Here is a 25,330-nt window from a genome sequence, read left to right as displayed (position 1 = left end):
AGAATTGTTGTTGTTGTGTGGGCATGTGGCCAAGTGGTTAAGGCATTGGACTAGCGACCCGAGTTCGAGCCCCAGCCAAGGCAACATGTTGTGTCCTTGAGCAAGGCACATAATCACACATTGCTCTGTGATGACACTGGTGCCAAGCTGTATGGGTCCTAATGCCCTTCCCTTGGACAACATCAGTGTCGTGGAGAGGGGAGACTTGCAGCTTGGGCAACTGCTGGTCTTCCATATATCCTTGCCCAGGCCTGCGCCCTGGAGAGTGAAGACTTTCCAGGCACAGATCCATGTTCTCGCAAAACTAATGAATGCCTTTATATTTACAGAATTGTTGAGTATGCCCATAAGAAAATGAATCTCAGGGTTGTATATGGTGACATATATGTGCTCCGATAATAAAAATTATTTTGAAGTTTGAATTTGACCTTCTAAAGTGTGACACCTCACACTTATCCGGATGTGCATTTCCCTGCCCAAATTTCCAGAAGTTGTACATCCTGCTGGATTCTTTGACCATCTTCCTCACAATCCTCCTACTTAATAAACTGAATAAAAATATCTTTAAGGATTTTTAAGACGAGGTTGCAAATTGGATTAGACATTGGCCTTGCAGGAGATGGTTGCCTCTCTGACTGGAGGCCTGTGACGAGAGGAGTGCCGCAGGGATCGGTGATGGACCCATTGTTTGTCTTCCATATCAAATGGATCAGCAGATTTACGGATGACATCAAGATTGGGGCGTAGTGGACGATGAGGAAGATTATCAGAGCTTGTAGCAGGGTTCGGACCAGCTGGAAGAATGGGCTGGAAAATGGCAGATGGAGTTTAATGCAGGCAAGTGTGAGGTGTCGCACTTTGAGAGGACCAACCAGGGTAGGACTTACACAGCGAGCATTAGGGCACAGAGGAGTGCTGTAGAACAGAGAGAGATCTGGGAATACAGATCCATCATTCTTTGAAAGTGGTATCACAGGTAGATAGGGAGATAAAGAAAGCTTTTGGCACATAGGTCTTCATGGATCAATGTATTGGGTACAGGAGATGTTGTGTTGAAGTTGTGCAAGGCTTTCGTGAGGCCTGATTTGGACTATTGTGTGCAGTTTTGGTCACCTACCTACAGGAAAGATGTAAGTAAGATTGAAAATGTGCTGAAAAATTTCACAAGGATGTTGCCAGGACTTGAGAACCTGGATTACAGAGAAAGGTTGAATAGGTTAGGACTTTGTTCTTCAGGGCGTAGCAGAATGAGAGGAGATTTGATAGAAGTATACAAAATTATGAGGGGTAAATGAGGACAGGCTTTTCCCACTGAGTTTGAGATTAAGGGAGAAAGGTGAAAAGTTTAAGGGGAACCTGAGGGGAAACTTCTTCACTCAGAGGGTGGTGAGAGTGTGGAAGGAGATGCCAGTGGAGGTGGGTTCAAGTTCAACATTTAGGAGAAATTTGGATAGGTACATGGATGGAAGGGGGATGGAGGGCTATGGTCAATGGGACTAGGCAGATTCATAGTTCAGAATGGACTGGATGGGCCAAATAGCCTACATTTGTGCTGGAGGGTTCAATGACTCTAAGCTTTAATCGATAACAAACAACAATAATGCTCTGAAGCAAGAATAGCCTTTCTGAAATGATTTAAAGAAAATTCACTTGGGAAGCTACACATTCTGAACAGGAACATACACTTAAGAGGTCACAGGGAGATAAACATCCGTCTCATTTCTTGTGTAACCAATTCCTGGCTAGGTTCGGTGGTTGGCCCAATGACTGGTGATATCTCAAGATACTGGATTGGAGGTTGCTTGAGCATATTTTCATTTTTTGAATCAAAGTAACGAACCACGGTTGCAAAGCCTCAAATCCCACAGTCCAAAAGTGTGGCAAAGGGTGGTTATTCACTCTGTGAAGTGGGGTTGCAGGGGGGGGTTGTTTGCTATGTTCTGATTACTTTGGTTCACATAGAATTACTTTCTGCTCTTTCTGAACACAGATCTTAGCCCATATTAAATTCGTACACATCATCACCATCATCAAGTGCCGTGACAACAAATTTCGTGACGTATGTCGGTAATAGCAAACCTGATTCTAATTTGTATGATGTGGGCGATCATGGTCTCGTGACCATGATTGCTCTTGGCAAATTTTTCTTCAGAAGTGCTTTACCGTTGTCTTCACAAGATGGGTGAACCCAGCCATTATCAATACTCTTCAGAGATTGTCTGCCTTGCGTCAGCGGTCGCATAACCAGGACTTGTGATCTGCACCGGCTGCTCGTACGACCATCCACCACCTGCTCCCGTGGCTTCACGTGACCCCGATCGGGGGGCTAAGCAGGTGCTACACCTTGCCCGAGGGTGACCTGCAGGCTGGCGGTACAGAAAGTAACCAGTCACGTCAATATCAGTTTTATCAAAACTATCAGTCCCAGATCATCTCACGACAAGACTTCATTGAGAAAGCACCATCATCAATGATGTTAAGATTTGTATTTATTGGTTATTGTGGTTTCAAATGACAGCGTAACCACCCCTCCCCTCAAAGAACAATACACAATGGCACATTTGCAAAGGTCAAAAGCACTGCCTAAAATGAAAGAAAGCTATTGTTCAGCAGAGCTGGAACCCACATTGGGATCTGGCCTGCAGTTCTTCACAGGCAGATGAAGTGCATGCCCAGAAACAAGCTTGCTTCTTAAGGAAGATTGATTTTTTTTTAGCAGTCACCTGCTTGATTTCCTTTCCAATCATCAGATAGCATTTTCTTCACCGTAGATTATCATATGTTTCTTTGTTTAAAAAAGAATGGCTTTTTAGATTCCGTGACTGATTTACCATTTACATAATTTAATGATTTATTGAAACAGTTGCCAACTTGCATGCTTATGCTTGATTTCACCTGGATGGGTTTCGTTTATACGCATCGTGGAGTCCTCCTGCCCATTGGGCTGATTTCCCAGGTTTATAAAGTGCCACTCTGAAAACAGACAGCAGCTTTTCCCCACCGTGCCCTACTCCAGGTCTATGGAGATGCAGCGGCATTCCTTCACCAGCTGGATCCGCCTCCGTCTGGACGAAGGCCGAAGGCTGGGGCAGTTGAAGGAGATGGTGACGGTGTTGAACTTCCTCGGCTTGCAGAAGGAGCAGGAGCGGAAGGGATCTCCGCCGTACTCGTAGCTCGGGATGTAGAACGAGTTGCACTGCCCGTAGCAGAAGCGGTTGATGACGGTGCGGCTGACACACCCTTCCTCCTTCAGGGTCTGGATGAGAGGGTGGGACTTGCACCAGTCCCTGCGCACGTAACGCCGATCCATTACAATGAGAGCAGCCTGGCTGGAGTCCAAGACGTCCTCCTTGTCCTTTCTCCTCCCGGACAACCCCTTCCCGGGAGAGGGAACTGCCCCACGAGCTCCTCCACGACTAGTTGTCTCTTCACCGTACAAGAGTCCAGATATGATAAATAAAAGAAGGGTACTGTAAAACATTCTGCAAAGAAAAGAGAAAGAGTATTAGAAAAATGGGGGCTATATTGTTGTCATCTGAAGGGGCTTGGAGGTTCACTAGTTTGAAGGAAGTTTTCTATGTTCTGATGACGCTAAAGTAAAGGCATCCGTTAGTCTTGCGAGACCATGGATCTGCGCCTGGAAAGTCTTCACTCTCCAGGGCGCAGGCCTGGGCAAGGTTGTCTGCTGCAAGTCTCCCCTCTCCACGAGACCGATGTTGTCCAAGGGAAGGGCATTAGGACCCATACAGCTTGGCACCAGTCGCAGAGCACTGTGTGATTAAGTGCCTTGCTCAAGGACACGACATGCTGCCTTGGCCGGGGCTCGAACTCACTACCTTCAGGTCGCTAGTCCAATGCCTTAACCACTTGGCCATGTGCCCACACGTGATGACACTAGTCATATAAAATTACTTTCTGTTCTTTCTGAACATGGAGATTATTCCAGATCTGCCTTTTCTCCTTGGAGCGACGGAGGATGAGAGGTGACCTGATAGAGGTGTATAAGATGATGAGAGGCATTGATCGTGTGGATAGTCAGAGACTTTTTCCCAGGGCTGAAATGGCCAGCACAAGAGGGCACAGTTTTAAGATGCTTGGAAGTAGTTATAGAGGAGATGTCAGGGGTTACGTTCTTTTATGCAGAGAGTGGTGAGTGCGTGGAATGGGCCGCCGGCGGCAGCCGTGGAGGCAGAAACGATAGGAGACTCTTTTAAGAGACTACTGGACATGGAGCTCAGAAAAATAGAGGGCTATGGGTAACCCTAGGTAATTTCTAAGGTAAGAACATGTTCAGCACAGCTTTGTGGGCCGAAGGGCCTGTATTGTGCTGTAGGTTTTCTATGTTTCCAAATCAGTGCATAAAGGGTCCAGGCACACCAGCATTAGGTCCTGCCAGCTGTGTCACAAGCACTAGCCTCCTCAAAATCTTCAAAAGGCAGCTCCTCAGGAAGGTGGCATCCATCATTGAAGACCCTCACCACCCAGGACATGCCCTCTTATGTATTTATCTATCTGTCCATAAGACCATCAGACGTAGGAGCAGGATTAGGCCAAATAGGCCATAACCGGTATGTCTTTGTACTGTGGGAGGAAACCGTAGCACCTGGAGGAAACCCATGTGGTCATGGGGAGAATGTACAAACTCCTTACAGACAGAGGTGGAATTGAACCGGGGTTGTTAGCACTGTAATAGTGATACACTAAACTCTACACTACTCTGCCTCGTGTATTTTGAAAAAAAGTAAAGATTTACCCTTGGTAAATATTAGCCCCCCCCCCCCCCGCCATCCCCCAAGCAATATCATAAAAAGAAACAGGTGATGTAATCATGATCTCCTTGTTTAGGGTCACATTGTGCAAAAGCAAGCATAGACCATAAGACATAGGAGCAGAATTAGGCCATTCAGCCCTTCGAGTCTGTTCTGCCATTCCATCATGGTTGATCCCGGATCCCACTCAACCCCGTACACCTGCCTTCTCGCCAATCAGGAAACCATCAACTTCTGCTTTAAATATACCCATGGACTTGGCCACCCCTGCAGTCTGTGGCAGAGCATTCCACAGATTCACTGCACTCTGGCTAAAAAAATTCCTCCTTACCTCTGTTCTAAAAGGCCGCCTCTCAATTTTGAGGCTGTGCCCTCTAGTTCTGGGTACCTCCCACCACAGGAAACATCCTCACTATCTATCCATCTTTTTATTTATTGATCGATTGATTGATTGGTTGATCAATCTCACTGTGGGAGGGGCGACACCTCCCTCTCCCTTGTTAGAGAGAGAGAGAGAGAGAGAGAGAGAGCGCGAGAGAGCGCGAGAGAGCGCCTGTGGTGTGTTTTGGGCTGTAGTTTCTGATGGACCTAGATCACGGTCTCTCTGGGGGCTTTGCTATTGCTTACTTGGTGGCTGGTGGGGCTGATGCTTCCTGCTGGAACGAATGGGGGGGGGGGTTGATGCTTTGCTGCTGCTTGTGTGCAGGAGAGGGTTGGGTGGGGGGGCTTTGGGGTTCTAACACTTTACTGTTATTCATTCTTTGGGTTTTTTCCCTTCTGTTTCGTGGATGGCTGTGAAGAGTAAGAATTTCAGGTTGTATACTGTATACATTCTCTGATGTTAGTGAAAGCATTGATTGATTGATTGAGATACAGCACAGAATAGGCCCTTCAAGTGTGCCACCCAGCAACCCCACCCCCACTTAACCCTAGCCTAACCACGGGACAACTTACAATAACCAGTCAACCTACCAACTGGTACGTCTTTGGAAACCAGAGCACCCGGAGGAAACCCACGCGGTCACGGGGAGAACGTACAAACTCCTTACAGGCAGCGGCAGGAATTGAACCCGGGTCTCCCGTGCTGTAAGATGTTGTGCTAACCACCCCGCGACCGCGTCACCTCTGCTCATTATTACCATCAGGGAAGAGGTGCAGACCTGCACTCAACATTTGAGGAACAACTTCTTCCCGTCTGGTATCAGACTGCTGAACGGTTCATGAACCGTGAACAAGACCTCACTAATTTTTCTCTTTTTGCACTTTTTAAAAACCTATTTCTTATCGTAACTTATAGCAGTTTTTATGTATTGTGCTATACTGTTGCCACAAAACAACAAATTTCGTGACATATGACAGTGATTACAATCTTGATTCTGATTTTGATTCTATCTATGCCAAACAGATTTCTGAAGGAATGTGCCTTTAGAAATTTATCTGAATCTGCAGTTTTTCTTTTACTGGTTAGTACATGGCAATCTAATACATAGGCAATCCTCCATGCATTATAGACTGGGAAATGTTCAAAGATTCAAGATTCAAAGTACATTAATCATCAAAGAATGTATAAATTAAACATCTTGAGATTTGTCTGCTTACAGGCAGCCATAAAGCAAGATATCTGAAGAACCCAATTTAAGAAAAGACCATAACCACTTCACAGAGAAAAAAAACAAATCATACAAACAATAGAAGCAAGCGACAGCATTCCAAACCGGATTGAGTTCTTAATCCACTTCCCAGTGCAGCCAGAGTAGGCCCAAGCCAGAGTGAGTCCTTACATCCACACCCCAGTGCAGCCAGAGTAGGCCCAAGCCAGACTGAGTCCTTAGATTTACACCTCAGTCCAGTCAGAGTAGGCCCAAACCAGAGTGAGTCCTTAGATCCACTCCCCAGTGCAGCCGAAGTAGGCCCAAGCCTCGATTTCAGTTCATCATATCGGCGGGGCAAAATTGCCGCGAAACTCGCAGAGACGACAGCAGCCGGAGAGGTTCACAGCCTCAGCGCTGTAGAGGGAGGAATGAACATTGCGGGAGAGTGGCTCTCAGGCTTTCCCATCTATATGGGCCGGCATTCACTGGGATATCCAACAACCTGCAATTTTACTGTTGTAGTTTTTAATCTGTGTATTTGTAGCCCTCCGGCGGTGAGGCCTACTTCATAGAGAAATGGTGGAGTAGTACTGTAATTAAATGTGGTGTGCCTGAGCAGATGAGAGGTGGGTAACAGGAACCTGACTGACTGGCCACCCCACATCTCTGACCCGTAGAGTCGTAAGGGATCAGAATCAGAATCAGTACTGACATACAGTACTGTGCAAATGTCTTAGGCACGTACATATAGACAGGGTACCTAAGACTTTTGCACGGTACTGTAGTAATTTTATGTATTGCACTGTACTTCTGCTGCAAAACAAAACAAACTTCATGACATATGTGAGTGATGATAAACCTGATTCTGATCTGGGTCTCTATTGTGGACTGAGAGTGGGAAGGGGGCAGGGAGAGGGGAATCGTGGTTGGGAAAAGGGGAAGGGAGAGGGGAAGCACCAGAGAGACATTCCGTAATGATCAATAAACCAATTGCTTGGAATCAAATGACCTTGCCTGGTGTGTGCACCCATGCCATCAACGCCCCCACCCCGGCACTTGACACTCTTTCACTGCCTCCTCTCCATATCTGCTCTGTCCGGGCCTTTTAATATTCAATAGGTTTCAACGAGATCACCCCTTCATTCTTCTGGGTCAGTACAGGCCCAGAGCCGCCAAGCGCTCCTTGTACGTTAACCCTTTCATTCTCAGGGTTATTCTCCAGAACCACCTATGGACCCTCTCCAAAACCTTCCTTAGATAAGGGGCCCAAAACTGCTCACGATACTCCAGGTGCCTCACAAAGCCTCTTAAAAGCTGAAGTGCTTTGCTGAGAGCCGTTCAGATCACAGTGCTGCCAATCAATACACTGAGATAGAGCGTTTGCTTCCTGCGTTACAACTGTGAATGATCTGAAAGCTGTAAAAAGCATTATGTAAATGCAAAGGTTTCTTTTCCAGTCTAGACACAGGACAAGCTGAGTTACACTGTCTAGAATGATATGCAGGAGCTTAAACCCACAATCTTCCAACACTGGAGGTAAATTTGCGATGAGCAACAGTGAGGATTAACCTGCCAGAAGCATTTTTGCTCCAAGACCTTGCTCTGATGGCTACAACACATATTCCTATAAATTTGCTTGTGGAAAACTTGAAACTCTTCCAAGGCTGAGTTCGTCGTGAGGGATGGTTTGACTTTCATTCTCCCTGTCTCTGTGTTTACTACATCCATAATGGCTTTTGTTTGTTTGAAATAAGCCCCTTGGAATTTAGTCTGAAAGCTTCTCAATGAAATACATGATTTATTGTTTTAGTCTATTTGTAATTTGCCCGAATCCAGCTATCTTTTGTCTCAGGGATTTATCAGGATAGGTCTAAGTCAAATAAAGCATCCTCTTTGATTGTAATGTATATTGGAATCAAAATGAGAAATCTTATTACTTGTTCAGCTTGGACACACTCCAGAGGCACACAACTCAAACATTTATTTGAACCTTTTCCTTTTCTTGGAAGCCAAAATGCTAATCAGGGACCTTAGCGTTCCCTAGGGTTTCCATTTCTGCTGACATGTTAACATTCGCATTTCTCCTTCAATAATCCTGTGGTGACCAATGATGCTGCCTTGTTTTTGAAGAGCAAAGTTTCGATTGTTTTAACATCAAGTACAGCCAGTCCTGGTGCAGATCGATCAAAATAATTGAGGCAGTCACTAACTGCTTGCAGATTTACACAAAGCGCACGTTGCATGTGACTCTGGAGAAGGGGGAAGCTGTCCAGTTCCCCGGTTCCCACAAGGAACAGTAGCCGTCTCGGATGGTGGGGATGGATGGGCAGGAGTGAGCCGAGGTTGTTTACCAGTAGATCTGGGTGGACTTCTGTGATCTTACAAGGAGGTGGTGTACACCATCCCCACGGTGGTTAAGATGGGGGAACCCAAACCAATTCTCATAGAGAGATCAGTAGTGGAGGCACTGAGCAATTTCAAGTTCCTGGGTGTCCTTATCTCTGAGGACCAAACCTGGCCCCAACATATTGATGCAGCTATAAAGAAAACAAGACAGTGCCTATATTTCATTAAGAGTTTGAGGAGATTTGGTTTGTCACCTTGAACACTCAAAAACTTCTACAGAGGTAGAGTGGAGAGCATTCTGATTAACTGCATCACCATCTGTTATGGGTGGGGGGGGGGGCTGCTACTGCGTAAGTTCCAGAAAATTGTAAAACTCGCTCCATCATGGGCACGCCGCAGTATCCAAGCCATCTTCAAGGAGTGGTGCCTTAGGAAGGCAGTGTCCATCATTAAAGACCCTCACTACCCAGGATGTGTCCTCTTCTCATTGTTACCATCAGGAAGGAGGTACAGAAGCCTGAAGGTACACACTCAGTGATTCAGGAACAGCTTCTTCCCCTCTGCCAATCTGATTTCAGAATGGACATTGAACCCGTAAACACTACCTCACTACTTCTTTATTTCTGTTTTTTTGCACTACTTAACTGTTTAATAGATATATATACTTACTATGGCACGTGGCCAAGTGGTTAACCATTCAACTAGTGATCTGAAGGTCGTGAGTTCGAGCCCCAGCCGAGGCAGAGTGTTGTGTCTTTGAGCAAGGCATTTAACCACACATTGGTCTGCGACGACACTGGTGCCAAGCTGTATGGGTCCTAATGCCCTTCCCTTGGACAACATCAGTGTCGTGGAGAGGGGAGACTCGCTGCATGGGCAACTGCCGGTCTTCCATACAACCTTGCCCAGGCCTGCGCCCTGGAGAGTGAAGACTTTCCAGGCGCAGATCCATGGTCTCACAAGACTAATGGATGCCTTTAAATACTTACTGTAATTCACAGTTTTTTTTCTATATTATCATGTATTACATTATACTGCTGCTGCTAAGTTAACAAATTTCGCAACACATGCCATGGAGCCTTACCATTAACCGAAGGATCCGTGGACCCCAGGTTTAGAGGGATATAGACTGAAGACGGGAAATTAGGACCCGCACAGTTCTTGGCATGGACTCGATGGGCTGAAGGGTCCGTGCCTGTGCTGTGTGGACCCTGTAACTCAACGGGAGGAAGATAGCTAAATGGCACTTGGGTTCTAATGCAGAGAGGAGAGGCGATATTACATTGGGAAGAATTACATCGACAGTGAGAGAGAGTTTGCTGCTGATTCTCAAGCTGGGTGAGGGGTTTCAAAATAAGCGAAGCCGCAAACTGCAATGCTGGCCTCCCTCCCGCTCTGGCAGGAGTGACATCCCTCGCTCCCTCGTTAGAGCCTGCTGAGATGTTGAAGTGTTGGGCTGGGGGGCTTTTCGATGGTACTTTTCGATGGTCTATAGGTGTTGGTCTCTGGGGGCTTGGTATTGTTTGTTGGGTTGTTGGGGGGGGAATTGATGCTTTCTGTTGGAACAAGTGGGGGGGAGGGTTGATGCTTGAAGCTGCTTTGAGTGGGAGGGGAGGGGGGCTTTTGGGGTCCTAACATTTTCTGTCATTCATTTTTTGTTTTTTCTTCTCTCTCCATTTCGTGGGTGTTTGTGAAGAATAAGAATTTCAGGTTGTATGCCTTATACATTCTCTGACATTAAATTGAACAATTGAATGAGACACTTGGCAATTCAAATGGGTTCCCATCCTCAGGATGTGTGGATGTTACATCGCTGTGTATGTTTGAGGCTGAGGTTTATAGATGTATGATGACTGAGGCGGTTCTGAGGACTACAGGATCAGCGATGGCCATGTCACAAGGGGCTGAATGGCCTACTCCTGCTTCTCCTTCCTCGGTGCACTGTTCTCTTTCCCTGTCTGTACATTTGCTCATACCCACCCGTCCAGAGAGCACTGAAACACAGCTGGCCCCTTCTGAACTATCAGACCTCTCCCTCGGTTTCACCTTTAACAAGTGCATTTCATGTTGGCTGTTTGACCCAGTCCACGGTCCTCTCTCATGTCCCTCATACCTACCTGTGCTTTTATTCAATCACAGCATGGGGCAAGGTCAGCTCTGCTTTCAACTCCAAGGGTGCCACTTCCTTTGTGATTCCCTGGCCCGCTCCCCCCTCACCTCCTTCATCAGGGACAGTTCCATCGGCTGTAGGCCATGCCATTCCTGCCCTTTCATCTCTCCTGTCCTCCACTACCCTGGGACCCCGACAGTCTCTCCTGGTCAAGCAGCCGTCCATTTGCACGTCCTCAACCCTAGTGTCCTGCAGTGCACTGCGTGTGGCGCCCTCTAGTGTGGAGGAACCAATTGCTTCGCTGATCACTTGTTCTCGGTGCACCACAGTGACCCTGAGCTTCCAGCTCCCTGTCGCTGTAATTCATTATCCCACACCCACACTGACCTAATTTGGCAGGGACTCAGGATGGGACAGATGGTAAGAAAGCAACGATAGCGTGCAGTCAGACTGTCAGGGAGGGCAGGCAGTTGACAGGACAAAATTGCAGCCGGCAGAGTGAGCATCAGTGCATTAAGGATGCAGAATCAAAAAGGGGGAGCAAATACAGTGGTATATCTCAATGCACAGGGTATGAGAAATAAGGTGGATGATTTTGTTACACGATTCCAGATTGTCAGGTATGATGTTGTGGCCATCGCTGAATTGTGGCTGAAAGACGGTCGTAGTTGGGAGCTGAATGTCCAAGGTTACACGTTGTATCAGAAGGTTAGGAAGGTAGGCCGAGGAGGTGGCGTGGCTCTGCTGGTAAAGAACAGCATCAAATCAGTAGAAAGTTTTGACATAGGATCGGAAGATGTTCAATCCCTGTGGGCTGAGTTAAGAAACTACAAGGGTAAAAGGACCCTGATGGCAGTTATATACAGACCTCCCAGCAGCAGCTGGGATGTGGACTACAGATTACAACAGGAAATAGAAAAGGCGTGTCGAAGGGGCAATGTTATGATAGTCATGGGAGATTTCAACATGCATTTCGATTGAAAAAATCAAGTTGGCAACGTATCTCAAGAGAGTGAGTTTGCTGAATGGTATGAGATGTCTTTTAGAGCAGTTTGTTGTTGAGCCTACTAGGGGATCAGTTATAGTGGATTGGATGCTATGTAATGAACTGGAGGTGATTAGGGAGCTTAAGGTAAAAGAGTCCTTAGGAGGCAGTGATTGAGTTCAACTTGAAATTTAGTAGGGAGAAATTAAAGTCTGACATAGAAGTATTTCAGTGAAGTAGGGGAAATTACAGTGGTATGAGAGAGGAGTTGGCCAAAGTAAATTGGAAGGAGACGCTGCCAGGGATGACAGAAGAGCAGCAATGTCGTGAGTTTCTGGGGAAAATGAGGAAGGTCCAGGATAGATATATTCCACAAACAAAGAAATACTGGCAGAATAGTACAAATGTGCCTGACAAGTGAAGTTAAAGCTAATGTAAAAGCAAAAGAGAGGGCGTACAACAAAGCAAAGATTAGTGGGGAAAACAGAGGATTGGGAAGCTTTTAAAAACCTACAGAGAGCAACCAAAAGAGTCATTAGGAAGAAAAGATGAACTATGAAAGCAAACTAGTGAATAATAACAAAGTGAATGGAAGTTTTTTCAGGTATATAAAAGATAAAAAAGAGATGACAGTGGAAAAAGGGACTACTAGAAAATGAGGCCGGAGAAATAATAATGGGGGACAAAGAGATGTCAGATGGGCTAAATGAATATTTTACATCGTTCTTCACTGTGGAAGACACTATCGGTGTGCCAGATGTTGAAGGGTGTGAGGGGAGAGAAGTGAGTGCAGTTGCTATTACCAGGGAGAAGGCGCCCAAAAAGCTGAAAGATCTAAGGTTACATAAGTCCTCCGGGCCAGATGAACTGCACCCCAGGGTTCTGAAAGAGGTAATGGTAGAGATTGTGGAAGCATTAGTAATGATCTTTCAAAAATGAATGGACTCTGGCTTGGTGCCAGAGGACTGGAAAATTGCAAATGTCACTCCACTCTTTAAGAAAGGAGTAAGGCAGCAGAAAGGTATGAGAATTATAGACCAGTTAGCCTGACCTCAGTGGTTGGGAAGATGTGAGAGTCAGTTGTTAAGGATGAAGTTATGGAGTAGTTGGTGACACAGGACAAAGTCAGCATAGTTTCCTTAAGGGAAAATCTTGCTCGACTAATCTGTTGGAGTTCTTTGAGGAGATTACAAGTAGGATAGAGAAAGAGGATGCAGTGGAAGTTGTATATTTGGATTTTCAGAAGGCCTTTGACAAGGTGCCACATATGAAGCTGCTTACCAGGTTAAGAGCTCATGGTATTACAGGAAGGTTACTGACGTGGTTAGGGCATTGGCTGATTGGTAGGAGGCAGCGAGTGGGAATAAAAGGATCCTTTTCTGGTTGGCTGCCAGTGACTAGGCAGGGGTCGGTGTTGGGACCACTTCTTTTTATGCTGTATATCAATGATTTAGATGATGGAATACATAGCTTTGTTGCCAAGTTTGCAGATGATATGAAGGTTGGTGGAAGGGCAGGTAGTGTTGAGGAAACAGGTAAGTTGCAGAAGGACTTATACAGATTAAGTGAATGGGCAAGAAAGTGGTAAATGAAATACAATGTTGGAAAGTGCATGATCATGCACTTTGGTAGTAGAAATAAATATGCGGACTATTTTCTAAGTGGGGAGAAAATCCAAAAATCTGATATGCAAAGGGACTTGGGAGTCCTTGTGCAGAACATCCTAAAGGTTATCTTGCAGGTAGAGTTGGTGGTGAGGTGGCGAGGAATGTTAGCATTCATTTCAAGAAGTTTAGAATACAACCCCTCATGCCGTATCTGGGCATGTTGCAGCTCACGGGCCTCAAAATTGACTTTATATAACCCACACTCACTGTCTGTGTTACCTAGCTTGGTGGGGTGGAGATACATCTCTATTAAAGGAGGCAGCCTGCAGGTCACCCTTGGGTATGCTGTAGCACCTGCTTAGCCCCCTGACCAGGGTCATGAGCAGCCACGGGAGCAGGTGGTGGATGGTCACATGAGCAGGTGGTGCCCATCACAAGTCCTGGTTCTGCGACCACTGACACCAGGCAGACAATCTCTGCAGAGTATTGATAATGGCTGGGGTCACCTATCTTGTAAAGACACTGCCCCAGAAGAAGGCAATGGCAAACCACTTCTGCAGAAAAATTTACCAAGAACATTCATGATCGTGGAAAGACCATGATCGCCCACGTCATATGACACGGCACATAATAATGACGTCATATGACATGGCACCTGATGATGGTGTCATACGACGCAGCACATAATGATGATTATGGTGATACAGTACCTAAATGAGTGGCCACTTTATTAGGTACATATTAATTTGCTCATTAATGCAAATATCAAATCAGCCAATCATGTGGCAGCAACTCAGTGTATTAAAGCATGCAGACATGGTTAAAAGATTCAGTTGTTGTTCAGACCAAACGTCAGAATGGGGAAGAAATGTGATCTAAATGACTTTAACTGTGGAATGATTGTTGGTGCCAGGTTTAAGTATCTGTGGATCTCCTGGGATTTTCACACACACTCTAGAGCAGAGGTTCACAACCTGGTGTTTATGGACCCCCTGATTAATGGTAAAGATTCATGCATAAAAATGGTTCTAGCGTTTACAGAGAATAGTGCTGAAAACAAAAACAAAACATACAGTGAGCAGCAGTTCTGTGGGCGAAAGCGCTTTGTTGAATCGAATTGAATTGAATTGACTTTATTTCTTAAATCCTTCACATACATCAGGAGTAAAAATCTTTACCTTCTCTGCAGAGTCCTGCGATTGAGGTAAGTACAGTTCCCATACCAGTCAGGATGCTCTCAATTGTGTCCTTGTAGAAAGTTCTTAGAATTTGGCGGCCCACACCAAACTTCCTCAACTGTCTGAGGTGAAAGAGGTGCTGTTGTGAATGCCGAGGAACTTAAAGCTGTTTACTCTTTCAACCCCAGATCCAGTGACGTCAACAGGGGTTAGCCCATCTCCATTCCTCCTGTAATCCACAACCAGCTCCTTTGTTTTTGCGACATTGAGGGAGAGGTTGTTTTCTTGACACCACCGTGTCAGAGAGATGACTTCTTCCCTGTAGGCCACCTCGTTATTGTTTGAGATAAGGCCAATCAATGTAGTGTTGTTGGCAAATTTAATTAGCAAATTAGAGCTGTGGGTGGCAACAAAGTCATGGGTATACAGGGAGTAAAGGAGGGGACTTAGTACACAGCCCTGAGGGGCTCCTGTATTAAGAGTCAGATGGGTGAAGGTGAGGGAGTTAATGAGATATGTCTGATAACACACCCCCATTTATAAACAACACATTTTTATTAATAAATCCTCCTTTACTGTGGGGTTCTTAACAGTAATATCTCACCTCAGAAAGCTAGAATATGCTTTGCAAAGTCATGTCTGTTCAAATAGGATGCCCACTGTACAGAGAAGAACCCAACAGACCAAGTTGAGGAGTTTGCATCCAATTTCATGAGCTGATTTAATATTTTGGAATGGCAATTTAACATTCCCTTCTCGGAATCAGGCTGGCAGTTTACTCGAGCAGTGATAGATGCAATCTATACCTCGGTCTGTGCCAGAGACCAAAGTCATCTCTGACCCAGAGTAAAAGGCTTTGCTGGCGTCATATCTGGTATTCAATTTTTTTGTTAACTTGAAGGGATGTCTGAACCGCTCGCCAGTTAGATCCAGCGAAGAGAATGGCAAATGATCTACAATTAGTGCAGCTGACACAGCCAGATTCTAACTTCTGGAGATTGAATCAATTTATGTACATAAATGTCTGGTCTGCGATGGTAATACAGAGTGCAGGGACTGTCTCAGTGGAAAATTACAAGGCAGCGTGCCAAAACTGAAATGGCATAACAGAATATGACTTCAAAGATGAGCTGAAATTACATTTTTACATTTAGAATCAGTTTTACGACACAGAGACAAGTTTTCAAGCCCAACTTGTCCTTGCCATCAAATATGCCTTTCCGACCCCATCCCATTCCTTCCAAATTTCCCCGTCCACGAGCCTGTCCATTGCATGTACCCACCTCTACCACATCCTTTGGCAGATTGTTCCGGTAGTGGCACGGCGGCGGTTAGCACAACGCCTTATGGTACCGTCGACCCGGGTTCATTCCTGACGCTGAATGTAAGGAGATTGTACGTTCTCATCCCCACCCCTGCCGTGACTGCATGGGTTTCCTCCGGGTGCTCCGGTTTCCTCCCACAGTCCAAAGATGTACCGGTTGATAGGTCAATGGGTCATTGCAAACGCTCTCGCCATTAGGCTAGGATTAAATCAGGGGATTGCTGTGCGGCGTGGCTCAAAGGGCTGGAAGGGCCTATTCCGTACTGTATGTCAATAAACAATAAACAATATATCCTCTACCCTCTGTGTGAAAAAGTTGCCCCTCAGGTCCCCTTCTTTACTATAAACCTACGGCCTTTGCATTTTAGATCCCTCCCACCTTCCCTGGGAAAAACACTTAGACAATCCATCTTATCCGTGCCCCTCAAGATTTTATAAACCACTATCATTCTTCTTGGTTATGCAACCATTGACGCTGGGTAGATGATCTCCAAAAAGGTTTGATAATGGCTGGGGTCACCCTTATTGTGAAGACACTGCCCAGAAGAAGGCAACGGCAAACCCCTTCTGCAGGAAAACATTTGCCAAGAACAATCATGGTCATGAAAAGACAGTAATTGCCCACGTCAGACGGCACAACACATAACGGAAAAACAAATTTTCCTCCCTCAGCCTTGTACACTCCAGGGAAAGCGTCGCCGGATTCTGTGTAATTTGTGTGTTTTGGCACGTTGGGACATGCCAAACAGGACAGATTATAGAAGTGAAAAAAGAAGCCATATACACTCAGTGGCCACTTTATTGGGTACCTTCTGTACTAATAAAGTGGCCACTGACTGAATTTTTATGGACTTCTGCTGCTATAGGCCACCCACTTCATGTTCGACATGTTGTGCATTCAGAGCTGCTCTTCTGCAAACCACTGTTGTAACATGTGGTTATTTGAATTACTGTCGCCTTCCTGTCAGCTTGAACCAGTCTGACCATTCTCTTCTGATCTCTATCATTAACAAGGCATTTTCACCCACAGAACTGCCGTTTGCTGGATTTTTTAAAATTTTTACACCATTCTTTGTAAACTTTAGGAGATCAGCCCATCTCAAACCACCCCATCCAGCACCAACAATCATTCCACGGTCAAAGTCACTTAGATCACACTTCCTCCCCATTGTGAACAACAACTGAACCTCTTGACCGTGTCTGGGTGCTTTTATGCATTGAGCTGCTGCCACGTGATTGGCTGATTAGATATTTGCATTAACGAGCAGGTGTTAAGATACACGTGATAAAGTGGCCATTGAGTATATACGTCACTGTATGATCACTTTGAGATCCATTTGAGTCTGTTGACAGAGAGGTTAGGAGGATGCAGTACAGGAATCTTGATATACCTCGGCATTGGAATTTGACTATGAATAAGCAAGTAGTTAGGAAAGACAGCTTTTCAGAACGGCTGCTGGAGGAGGTTTAGGTGCTCCATAGTGCAGGAAATGGGCTGCATTACCCTCATCCACCATACCCCTGGACCCTCTTAGCCTCCCAAAATCTCTCATCTTCACTCTTCAATATAACAAACAGGTGTCTGCGGTCTCCGGTAGATCATCTCAAAGGTTTACAACACGGATTTTTCTTCATCTCAGTTCTGAAAGGCTGCTCTCTAATACTGAGATTATGTCTGCCGCAGATTCTTGAAACTTGAGAAACCGCTGGGAGTATTCGAGGGCCAGAGAGTTCTGCAGTGAGTAAATCTAGTCCGTGTTTTTGGAACCAAATGATCAATGTCTAGATCTATTTCCTCATAAAGTGTTTATACTTTCACTTCGCCAAACCATTGCTTCCACATCACTCTTTGAAACTATTTCATTATTACCAAGGCCAGACGTTGTTTTTTAATATTTAATGGCATGGTGAGTGCCTGCTCTTTGATTCCACAGATTTATAGTTGAATATGACCCTGTCTTTCCCAACTACGTAGATATTCATAGTCAAATTTCAATCCCAAGGTATATCAAAATTCCCGTACTGCATCCTCCTAACCTCTCTGTCAACAGACTCAAGTGAATCTCAAACTGGGGATACAGTGACGTATACACTCAATGGCCACTTGATTGGGTACATCTGTACACCTGCTGGTTAATGTAAATATCTCACCGGCCAATCATGTGGCAGCAATTCGATGCATAAAAGCATGCAGACACAGTCAAGAGGTTCAGCTGTTGTTCAGAGCAACCGTCAGAACGGGGAAGAAATGTGATCTAAGAGACTTTGACTGTGAAATGATGGTTGGTGCCAGATGGGGTAGTTTGAGTATCTCAGAAACTGCTGATCTCCTGGGATTCTCACTCACAACAGCCTCTAGAGTTTACAGAGAATGGTCAAGCAGCAAAAAAAAAAATCCAGTGAGTGCCAATTCTGTGAGCAAAAATACCTTGTTAATGAGAGAGGTCAGAGGAGAATGGCCAGACTGGTTCAGGTTGACAGGAAGGCGACAGTAACTCAAATAACCAAGTGTTACAACACTGGTGTGCAGAAGAACATCTCCGAACACACAACACATCAAACCTTGGGTGGGATGGGCTACAGCAGCAGAAGACCGCAAACATACAACAAAAACTCTTCTTCCTCAGAAAGCTGAACCAGGCCAAACTTCCGCAAAAGCTGTTGCTTAACTTCTACAGAAGCACAACCGAAACCATCCCGACCAACAGCGCCACAGTGCGGTATGTCAGCTGCACAATCGCTGAGCGACAAGACCTGCATCGCGTGGTGAAGGCGGCCCAGCGGATTGTCAGGATGGGGCTCCCAGGACTGGACACCATCTACTCCAGCAGACTCAGGAGGAAAGCAATCAGCATAACCAGAGACACCACACACCCCGGCCACTCCCTGTTTGACCCGCTGCCGTCCAGCAAAAGGTTCAGGACACTAAAAGCCAGAACAAATAGACTGAGGAACAGCTTCTGTCCCAGAGCTGTGGCCTCCATCACACCACTCCCACAGAACAATGACTGGAACTGTGAGCACACACATGCACACACAGGAACTCAAATACTTGCACTAACGGCACTTTGTGCATTACTGTGATATTCTGGTGATGCTGCGACTTATTTTCTGCTACTTATCTATTTAATACTGTTTTTCCACTACTGTCTTGTTTTTATCTACCGCTTTGTTTAATTGCCTGAGAGGAAGCCAAACAGAGTTTCATTGTACCGATGTATAATGACAATAAAGATCATTCAATATACACTCGGTGGTCACTTTATTAGGTACAGGAGGTATCGAATAAAGTGGCCATTGAATGCATGTAATTTTATAGCAAATTTACTTTGACTCTGACTAGCCCCCACCCAGCGCATAGTGCTGATCTTTAACGCGAAAGGAATGGGCTGGCGCTTGGCTGTGGTTGGCTGCAGAAAGCTGTCCGTGCCTGCACCCTGCACCTCTGATTATTTTCACCCACAAGCTGCAGAAATTGAAGCGTAAGATGATATCGACAGTGAGGGAACAGGGCACGTGAGCTCTGAATGAGCAGGGCAAGCAACAACCAGTCTGAGGTAACCAGTGGAAAGGGTCCATTTGAATGTTGGATTCAATGTTAAATCAGACGCAGTTAACTTCTCTCGCCTCAGCACCTAACCGCAACGTATGGACTCACTTTAAAGAACCTTGCGACTCAAATCCTTAATATTATGCGTTAACAAGAGAGAAAATCTGCAGATGCTGGAAACCCGGAGCATCACACGCAAAATGCTGGAGGAACTCAGCAGGCCAGGCAGCATCGATGGAAAAAAAAGTACATTCGACGTTTCGGGCCAAAACCCTTCGGCAGGACCGGAGAAGAAAAGCTGAGGAGTAGATTTGAAAGGAGGGGGGGAGGGGAGAGGGAAATGCCAGGCGATAGGTGAAATTTGGAGGATGGAGGGGTGGGGGGAAGTGAAGCAAAGAGCTAGGAGGTTGATTGGTGAGAGAGACAGAAGGCCATGGAAGAAAGAAAAAAGGGCCCCTCGGCTTTTTCTCTCCAGTCCTGCCAAAGGGTTTCGGCCTGAAACATCGACTGTACTTTTTTCCATAGATGCTGCCGGGCCTGTTGAGTTCCTCCAGCATTTTCCGCATGATATTATTTATTAAGTTTTTTTTTCCATGTACACATTTTGTCTCTTTTGCACATTGGTTATTTGCCAATCTTAGTATGTTGTTTTTCATTAATTCAGTGGTATTTCTATGCTCTACTGTGAATGCCCACAGGAAAATGAATCACAGTATATGTCTGATACTGTGCAAAAGTCTTAGGCATACATATATAGCTAGGGTGCCCAAGAGTTTTGCACAATACTGTAGTAATTTTATGTATTGCCATGTTGGCACACGGCCAAGTGGTTAGGACTTTCACCTCGTGATTTGCAAGTTGCTAGTTCGAGCCTTGGCTGAGGCAGTGTGTGTGTTGTGGAGCAAGGCACTTAACCACACATTGCTCTGCGATAACACCAGTGCCAAGCTGTATGGGTCTTAATGCCCTTCCCTTAGACAACATCGGTGACATGGAGAGGGGAGACTTGCAGCATGGGCAACTGCCGGTCTTCCATACAACCTTGCCCAGGCCTGCGCCCTGGAAACCTTCCAAGGTGCAGATCCATGGTCTCATGAGACTAATGGATGCCTATTATGTATTGCACTGTACTGTTGCCGCGAAAAACAAAACAAATTTCATGACGTCTGTGAGTGATGATAGACCTGATTCTGACACAAGTGGTACTGCAGATGCTGGAAATCCTTCCCGCGACGCTCCACCATCACCATTCCCAATAACCTTCGCTCCCGCCAGATTTACAAACTCGCCCTCACTCCATGTGGACAAATACAGCACTGTGGAAAAGTCTTACACACCCTAGCTATATATATGTGCCTACAACTTTTGCGCAGTACCGCACGCACTTTGATAATAAATTTACTTCCAGCTTTGAATAAAAAAGTTATAAATTAATAGCACACTTACAATATTACATTTTTCTTTAATCTTGCAAATAAATGAAATGATTTCTCTATATAAAAAAACAGCTGAGTGCCAAACAGCCTTACTGACCCTGGGTATATTTAAAACAGAGGCTGATGGGTTCTTGATTAGTAAGGATGTCAAAGGTTACGGAGAGAAGGCAGGAGAATGGGGTTGAGAGGGAAAATAAATCAGTCTTGATGGAATGGCAGAGCAGACTAATTCTGCCCCAATGTCTTATTGTCTTATTGTTTTATCTTTTAAGCTTATTATGTCATTAAAAGAATACTGATACTTATAAATACCATGCCAAAATATCTGCTCAACACATACAAAATGCTAGAGGAACTCAAGGGCTATATCTGCTGTAAGTTTAGATTATATTGTTCAAAAAAAATTCACTTCACAACATTAGATGTATTGATGAGACAGGCCGTTTGATGATGTTTTCACTGAGCTAACTACAGAATGCTAGAGTTTGATCTAAATGCTTCAGATATTTAACTCTGTTTCTTTGCCTTACCAAAAGCATACGTGCAATATAAAGGCTCATTGCTAATAGCCTCAGCCTTCCCTTGACAGAATACTTTGGCCCAAAGTTTTATTGGAAGATTTTATTTGTGTAATTTATTTTTTATTGAAGTTCATCATCAAACAAAACTTTCCCTATTGCTTGTTCACTTTCCCCAGTATTAACTGAGGCAGCAATCGCCAAGTTAACTATCAGGAGAGAACGGTAGCCTAGTGGTTAGCACAATGCTTTACTGTACAGGCGATCCAGGTTCAATTCCCACTGCTGCCCATAAGAAGCTTGTACACTCTCCCTGTGACTGTGAGGGTTTCCTCTGGGTGCTCTGGTTTCCTCCCACAGTCCAAAGAGATACCCGTTAATAGGTTAGTTGGTCATTATACATTGTCCAGTAAATACGATTGGTTAGAATTGAGGGATTGCTGGGCAGTACAGCTTGAAGGCCTGTAAAGGTCTATTCCGCACTATATATGAATAAATAAATAAATGTAGATAGATAGATAGATAAATCAATCAATTTGGCTTCATTAGCTTTTTTAATACCATGGTTCTATTTTGGTCTTTTCTATTATCAAGGATTAAAATCATCACATTGCAACGTACCACCTCCTAAGATGTATGAATCAGGTTAGTGTTCAGGACTAGTCAGTTCCCAGTTCTGAAGCCATTTTCCAACCTTCTCACATTAATCAGAATCAGAATCAGGTTTAATATCACTGGCATAAATCATGACATTTGTTGTCTTTGCGTAGCAGTACAATGCAATACATGATAATTTTAAAATCAATTTTTTAAGAATTACTTATTTAACACCTGCCCACCCAAGCACGCACACGCGCACACACACACACACACACACACACACACACACACACACACAGGGCTAGATGTGTGTGTGTGTGTGTGTGTGTTAAATTAAATAAGTATTGCAAAAAAATAGTGAGGCAGTGTTCATGGGTTCAATGTCCATTCAAAAATCAGATGGCAGAGGGGAAGAAGCTGTTCCTGGATCGCTGAGTGTGTGAGCCTTCAGGCTTCTGTACCTCCTCCCTGATGGTAACAGTGAGAAAAGGGCATGTCCTGGGTGGTGGGGGTCCTTAATCAATGATGCCAACTTTTATTGGAAGGATGAGGCATCAATCCTTGAAGATGTCCTGGGTACTATGGAGGCCAGTGCCCATGATGGAGCTGAATGAGTTTACAACTCTCTGGAGTTTTGGGTCAAAATGAACAGTAAATACAATCTCTACACACTCTTGTTTTATTTGGTAATACTCGTGATCGATTTGAAAATTCATATAACTGTCAGAAGCTGTCGGAGGTCTCTGCACTCTCTCTCTCTCTCTCTCGATGGTAAGAGAGGGTTTGCTGATTCTCGAGTCGGGGGAACTTGAACAAGCAACACTGCAGATCGTAACGTCAGAACAGCGAGCCGTCAGTCTCCCCTCTCGCTGTGGCGGGAGTGATATCTCTCTCTCTCTCTCTCTCTCTCTCTCTCTCTCTTCCTAGTGAGGGAGAGAGCCTGTTGAGATGTCGGAGTGTTGGGATGGACAGTAGCTTTTGATGGACTCTAGACCATGGTCTCTAGGGGCTTGCTATTGCATGGTGGTTGGTGGTGGGGGGGCGGTGCGTGGTGTTTTTCTGGAGTAAGTGGAGGGTGGGGGGAGGAGGGAGGGTTGATACTTTTTCTGCTGCTTGTGAGAGGGAAGGGGAGTCTATATTTAGGGGGTCTAACATCTTTCTGTCATTTATTTTTTCGTGTGTTTTCTCTGTTTTGTGGCTGTTTGTGAAGAGTAAGAATTTCAGGTTGTACACTATATACGTTCCCTGACATTAGATTGAAACATTGAACCATTGGAAATTAAAAGAATTTCCTCAGTGGGAGAATTCATTTACCTTTCTTCTCTTGCCACTTAAATTTGGCCCAGGCAGTCAGCTGAACAGAACCCAAACTTCACTTGATTTAAACTTGGAACACTTTATTTGTTCCTTCTTTGTTCTTCCCGTTTTCCAACACTGGCATTGGAAGCATTGGCAGAGAACCCGGAGGCCAGTACTTGAGTCCTGGCCATCTCGCCTCAGCAATAAACGATCAGTTTTATGGGGCTACGATCATTGGACGCTGGACACTCACTGGGAACCAAGCGGACTTCTCACTTGCAGGTTGCGTGCTGCTTCCTAATGGAAAACACTTCACTTCTCCTTCCAGAATGTTTCAAAACCATTTCACAAAAACTCTTCCAGTTATCCAAGGATGCATTGCTTACCAGAATAGACCTGCAACAGACCTTGAACTGAATGCCCTGGAGATGGCAGAAATTGGGATTTACCCTTGCTGCGCACTCTTAGAAGCTCAAAGTTCAATGTTCAAAGTATATTTTATTATCAAAGAATATATAAACTATACAACCTTGAGATTTGTCTGCTTACAGGCAGCCACAAAACAAGAAACCCGAAAGAATCCAGTTTTTAAAAGAAGGACCAACACCCAATGTGCAGAGAGAAAAAAAAACAAATCATGCAAACAACAAAGCAAGGATCGGTATTCAGAACGAAACTGAGTCCATAAACCCGAAGCTGGGAGCAGCCGGAGGTCAGCTCATAGTCCCAGTCTCAGTTCATCACACAGAGCGGCTGATCAGCGGGAAGCTCACAGACACTAAGCCAGGAGCATCCGGGGCACAACACAGCCTCAGCACTGAAGAGAGAGGAGTAAAAAGATGCAGAGCAGAGCTGGCTTGACCCTCGCCATTGTACTATTGTACCTGTGGTCTGTATCATTGTGGCAAAGAGAGGTGTGTGAAGTAACTACATTTCAGTACAGATCCTCATCCAAACTTACATTAATTGTTCTGCCCAGTTCAGTAGTTCTGCACACTTCCCACCACTACTTTTGCTCTGTTTTTGCACTATTTATTTATTTTTTTTATATGCACCCAGTGGCTAATTTATTAGGTACACCCGTACACCTACTCGTTAATGCGAATATCAAATCAGCCAATCACGTGGCAGTTACTCAGTGTATTAAAGCATGCAGACAGGGTCAAGAGGTTCAGTTATCGTTCAGACCAAACATCGGAATGGGGAAGGCATATGATCTAAGTGACTAAGACCTTGGAATGATTATTGGTGCCAGACGGGGTGGTTTGAGTATCTCAAAACCTGCTGATCTCCTGGGATTTTCACATATAATGGTGTCTAGAGTTTGCAAAGAATGGCGCAAAAAACAAAATAACATCTAGTGAGTGGCAGTTCTGTGGACAAAGGTGGTTTGTTGATGACAGAGATCATGGAGAACGGACAGACTGGCTAAAGCTGACAGGAAGGTGACAGTAACTCAGGTAATCACGAGTTACAACAGTGATGTGCAGAAGAGCATCTCTGAATGCACAACACGCCGAATCTTGAAGTGGATGGGCTACAGCAGCAGAAGACCACACTGGATTCCTCTCCTGTACGTAATAAAGTAGCCCCTGAACCTATATGTTTTATTGTATATTATATTATTTTATCAGAATCAGAATCAGGTTTATTATCACCAGCATATGACGTGAAATTCGTTAACTTAGTAGCAGCAGTTCAATGCCATACATAATCTAGAAGAGGTAGGAGTTCAGTCTAGTCATGACCAACCTCTCAAAGCATTTCATCACTGTCGATGTGAGTGTTTATTGGTGAGACCGCCAGTGGGGGGGGGGGGCGGCGGGGTGCATATCACCTCCCACCTTCTTACTCTGACTTCTCATCTCTTTTTTTTTCCCAGTCCTGATGTAAGCTCTCAGCCCGAAACATTGACTGTCTACTCTTTCCCCTCGATGCTGCCTGGCTTGCTGAGTTCCTCCAGCGTTCTGTGTGGTGTTGTGCTGCCCTGGATTTCCAGCATCTGCAGAATCTCTT

General features: G+C 45.1%; 1 protein-coding gene across 14 annotated transcripts in view; it reads right to left on the bottom strand.

The window, feature by feature from the left end:
- Positions 1-282: 282 nt before the first annotated feature.
- Positions 283-25,330, bottom strand: part of LOC134352667 (gremlin-1-like) — a 130,901-nt gene continuing 105,853 nt past the window's right edge. For 7 of the 14 annotated variants that reach the window (XM_063060028.1, XM_063060030.1, XM_063060029.1 and 4 more), the window contains one exon: positions 284-3,482. In XM_063060028.1, coding sequence (XP_062916098.1) covers positions 3,008-3,482 — 475 coding nt within the window. In that variant the 3' untranslated portion in view covers positions 284-3,007. Of the gene's footprint in view, positions 3,483-14,587; positions 14,731-25,330 lie in introns of those variants that run through there. The other 7 variants (XM_063060025.1, XM_063060024.1, XM_063060023.1 and 4 more) reach the window with 2 other exon arrangements.

Source organism: Mobula hypostoma, chromosome 10, assembly GCF_963921235.1.
Source record: "Mobula hypostoma chromosome 10, sMobHyp1.1, whole genome shotgun sequence".
Classification (NCBI taxonomy): Eukaryota; Metazoa; Chordata; class Chondrichthyes; order Myliobatiformes; family Myliobatidae; genus Mobula; species Mobula hypostoma.
Note: the sequence above shows the minus strand (reverse complement) of the source record. Positions and strands in the feature narration are given on the sequence as shown.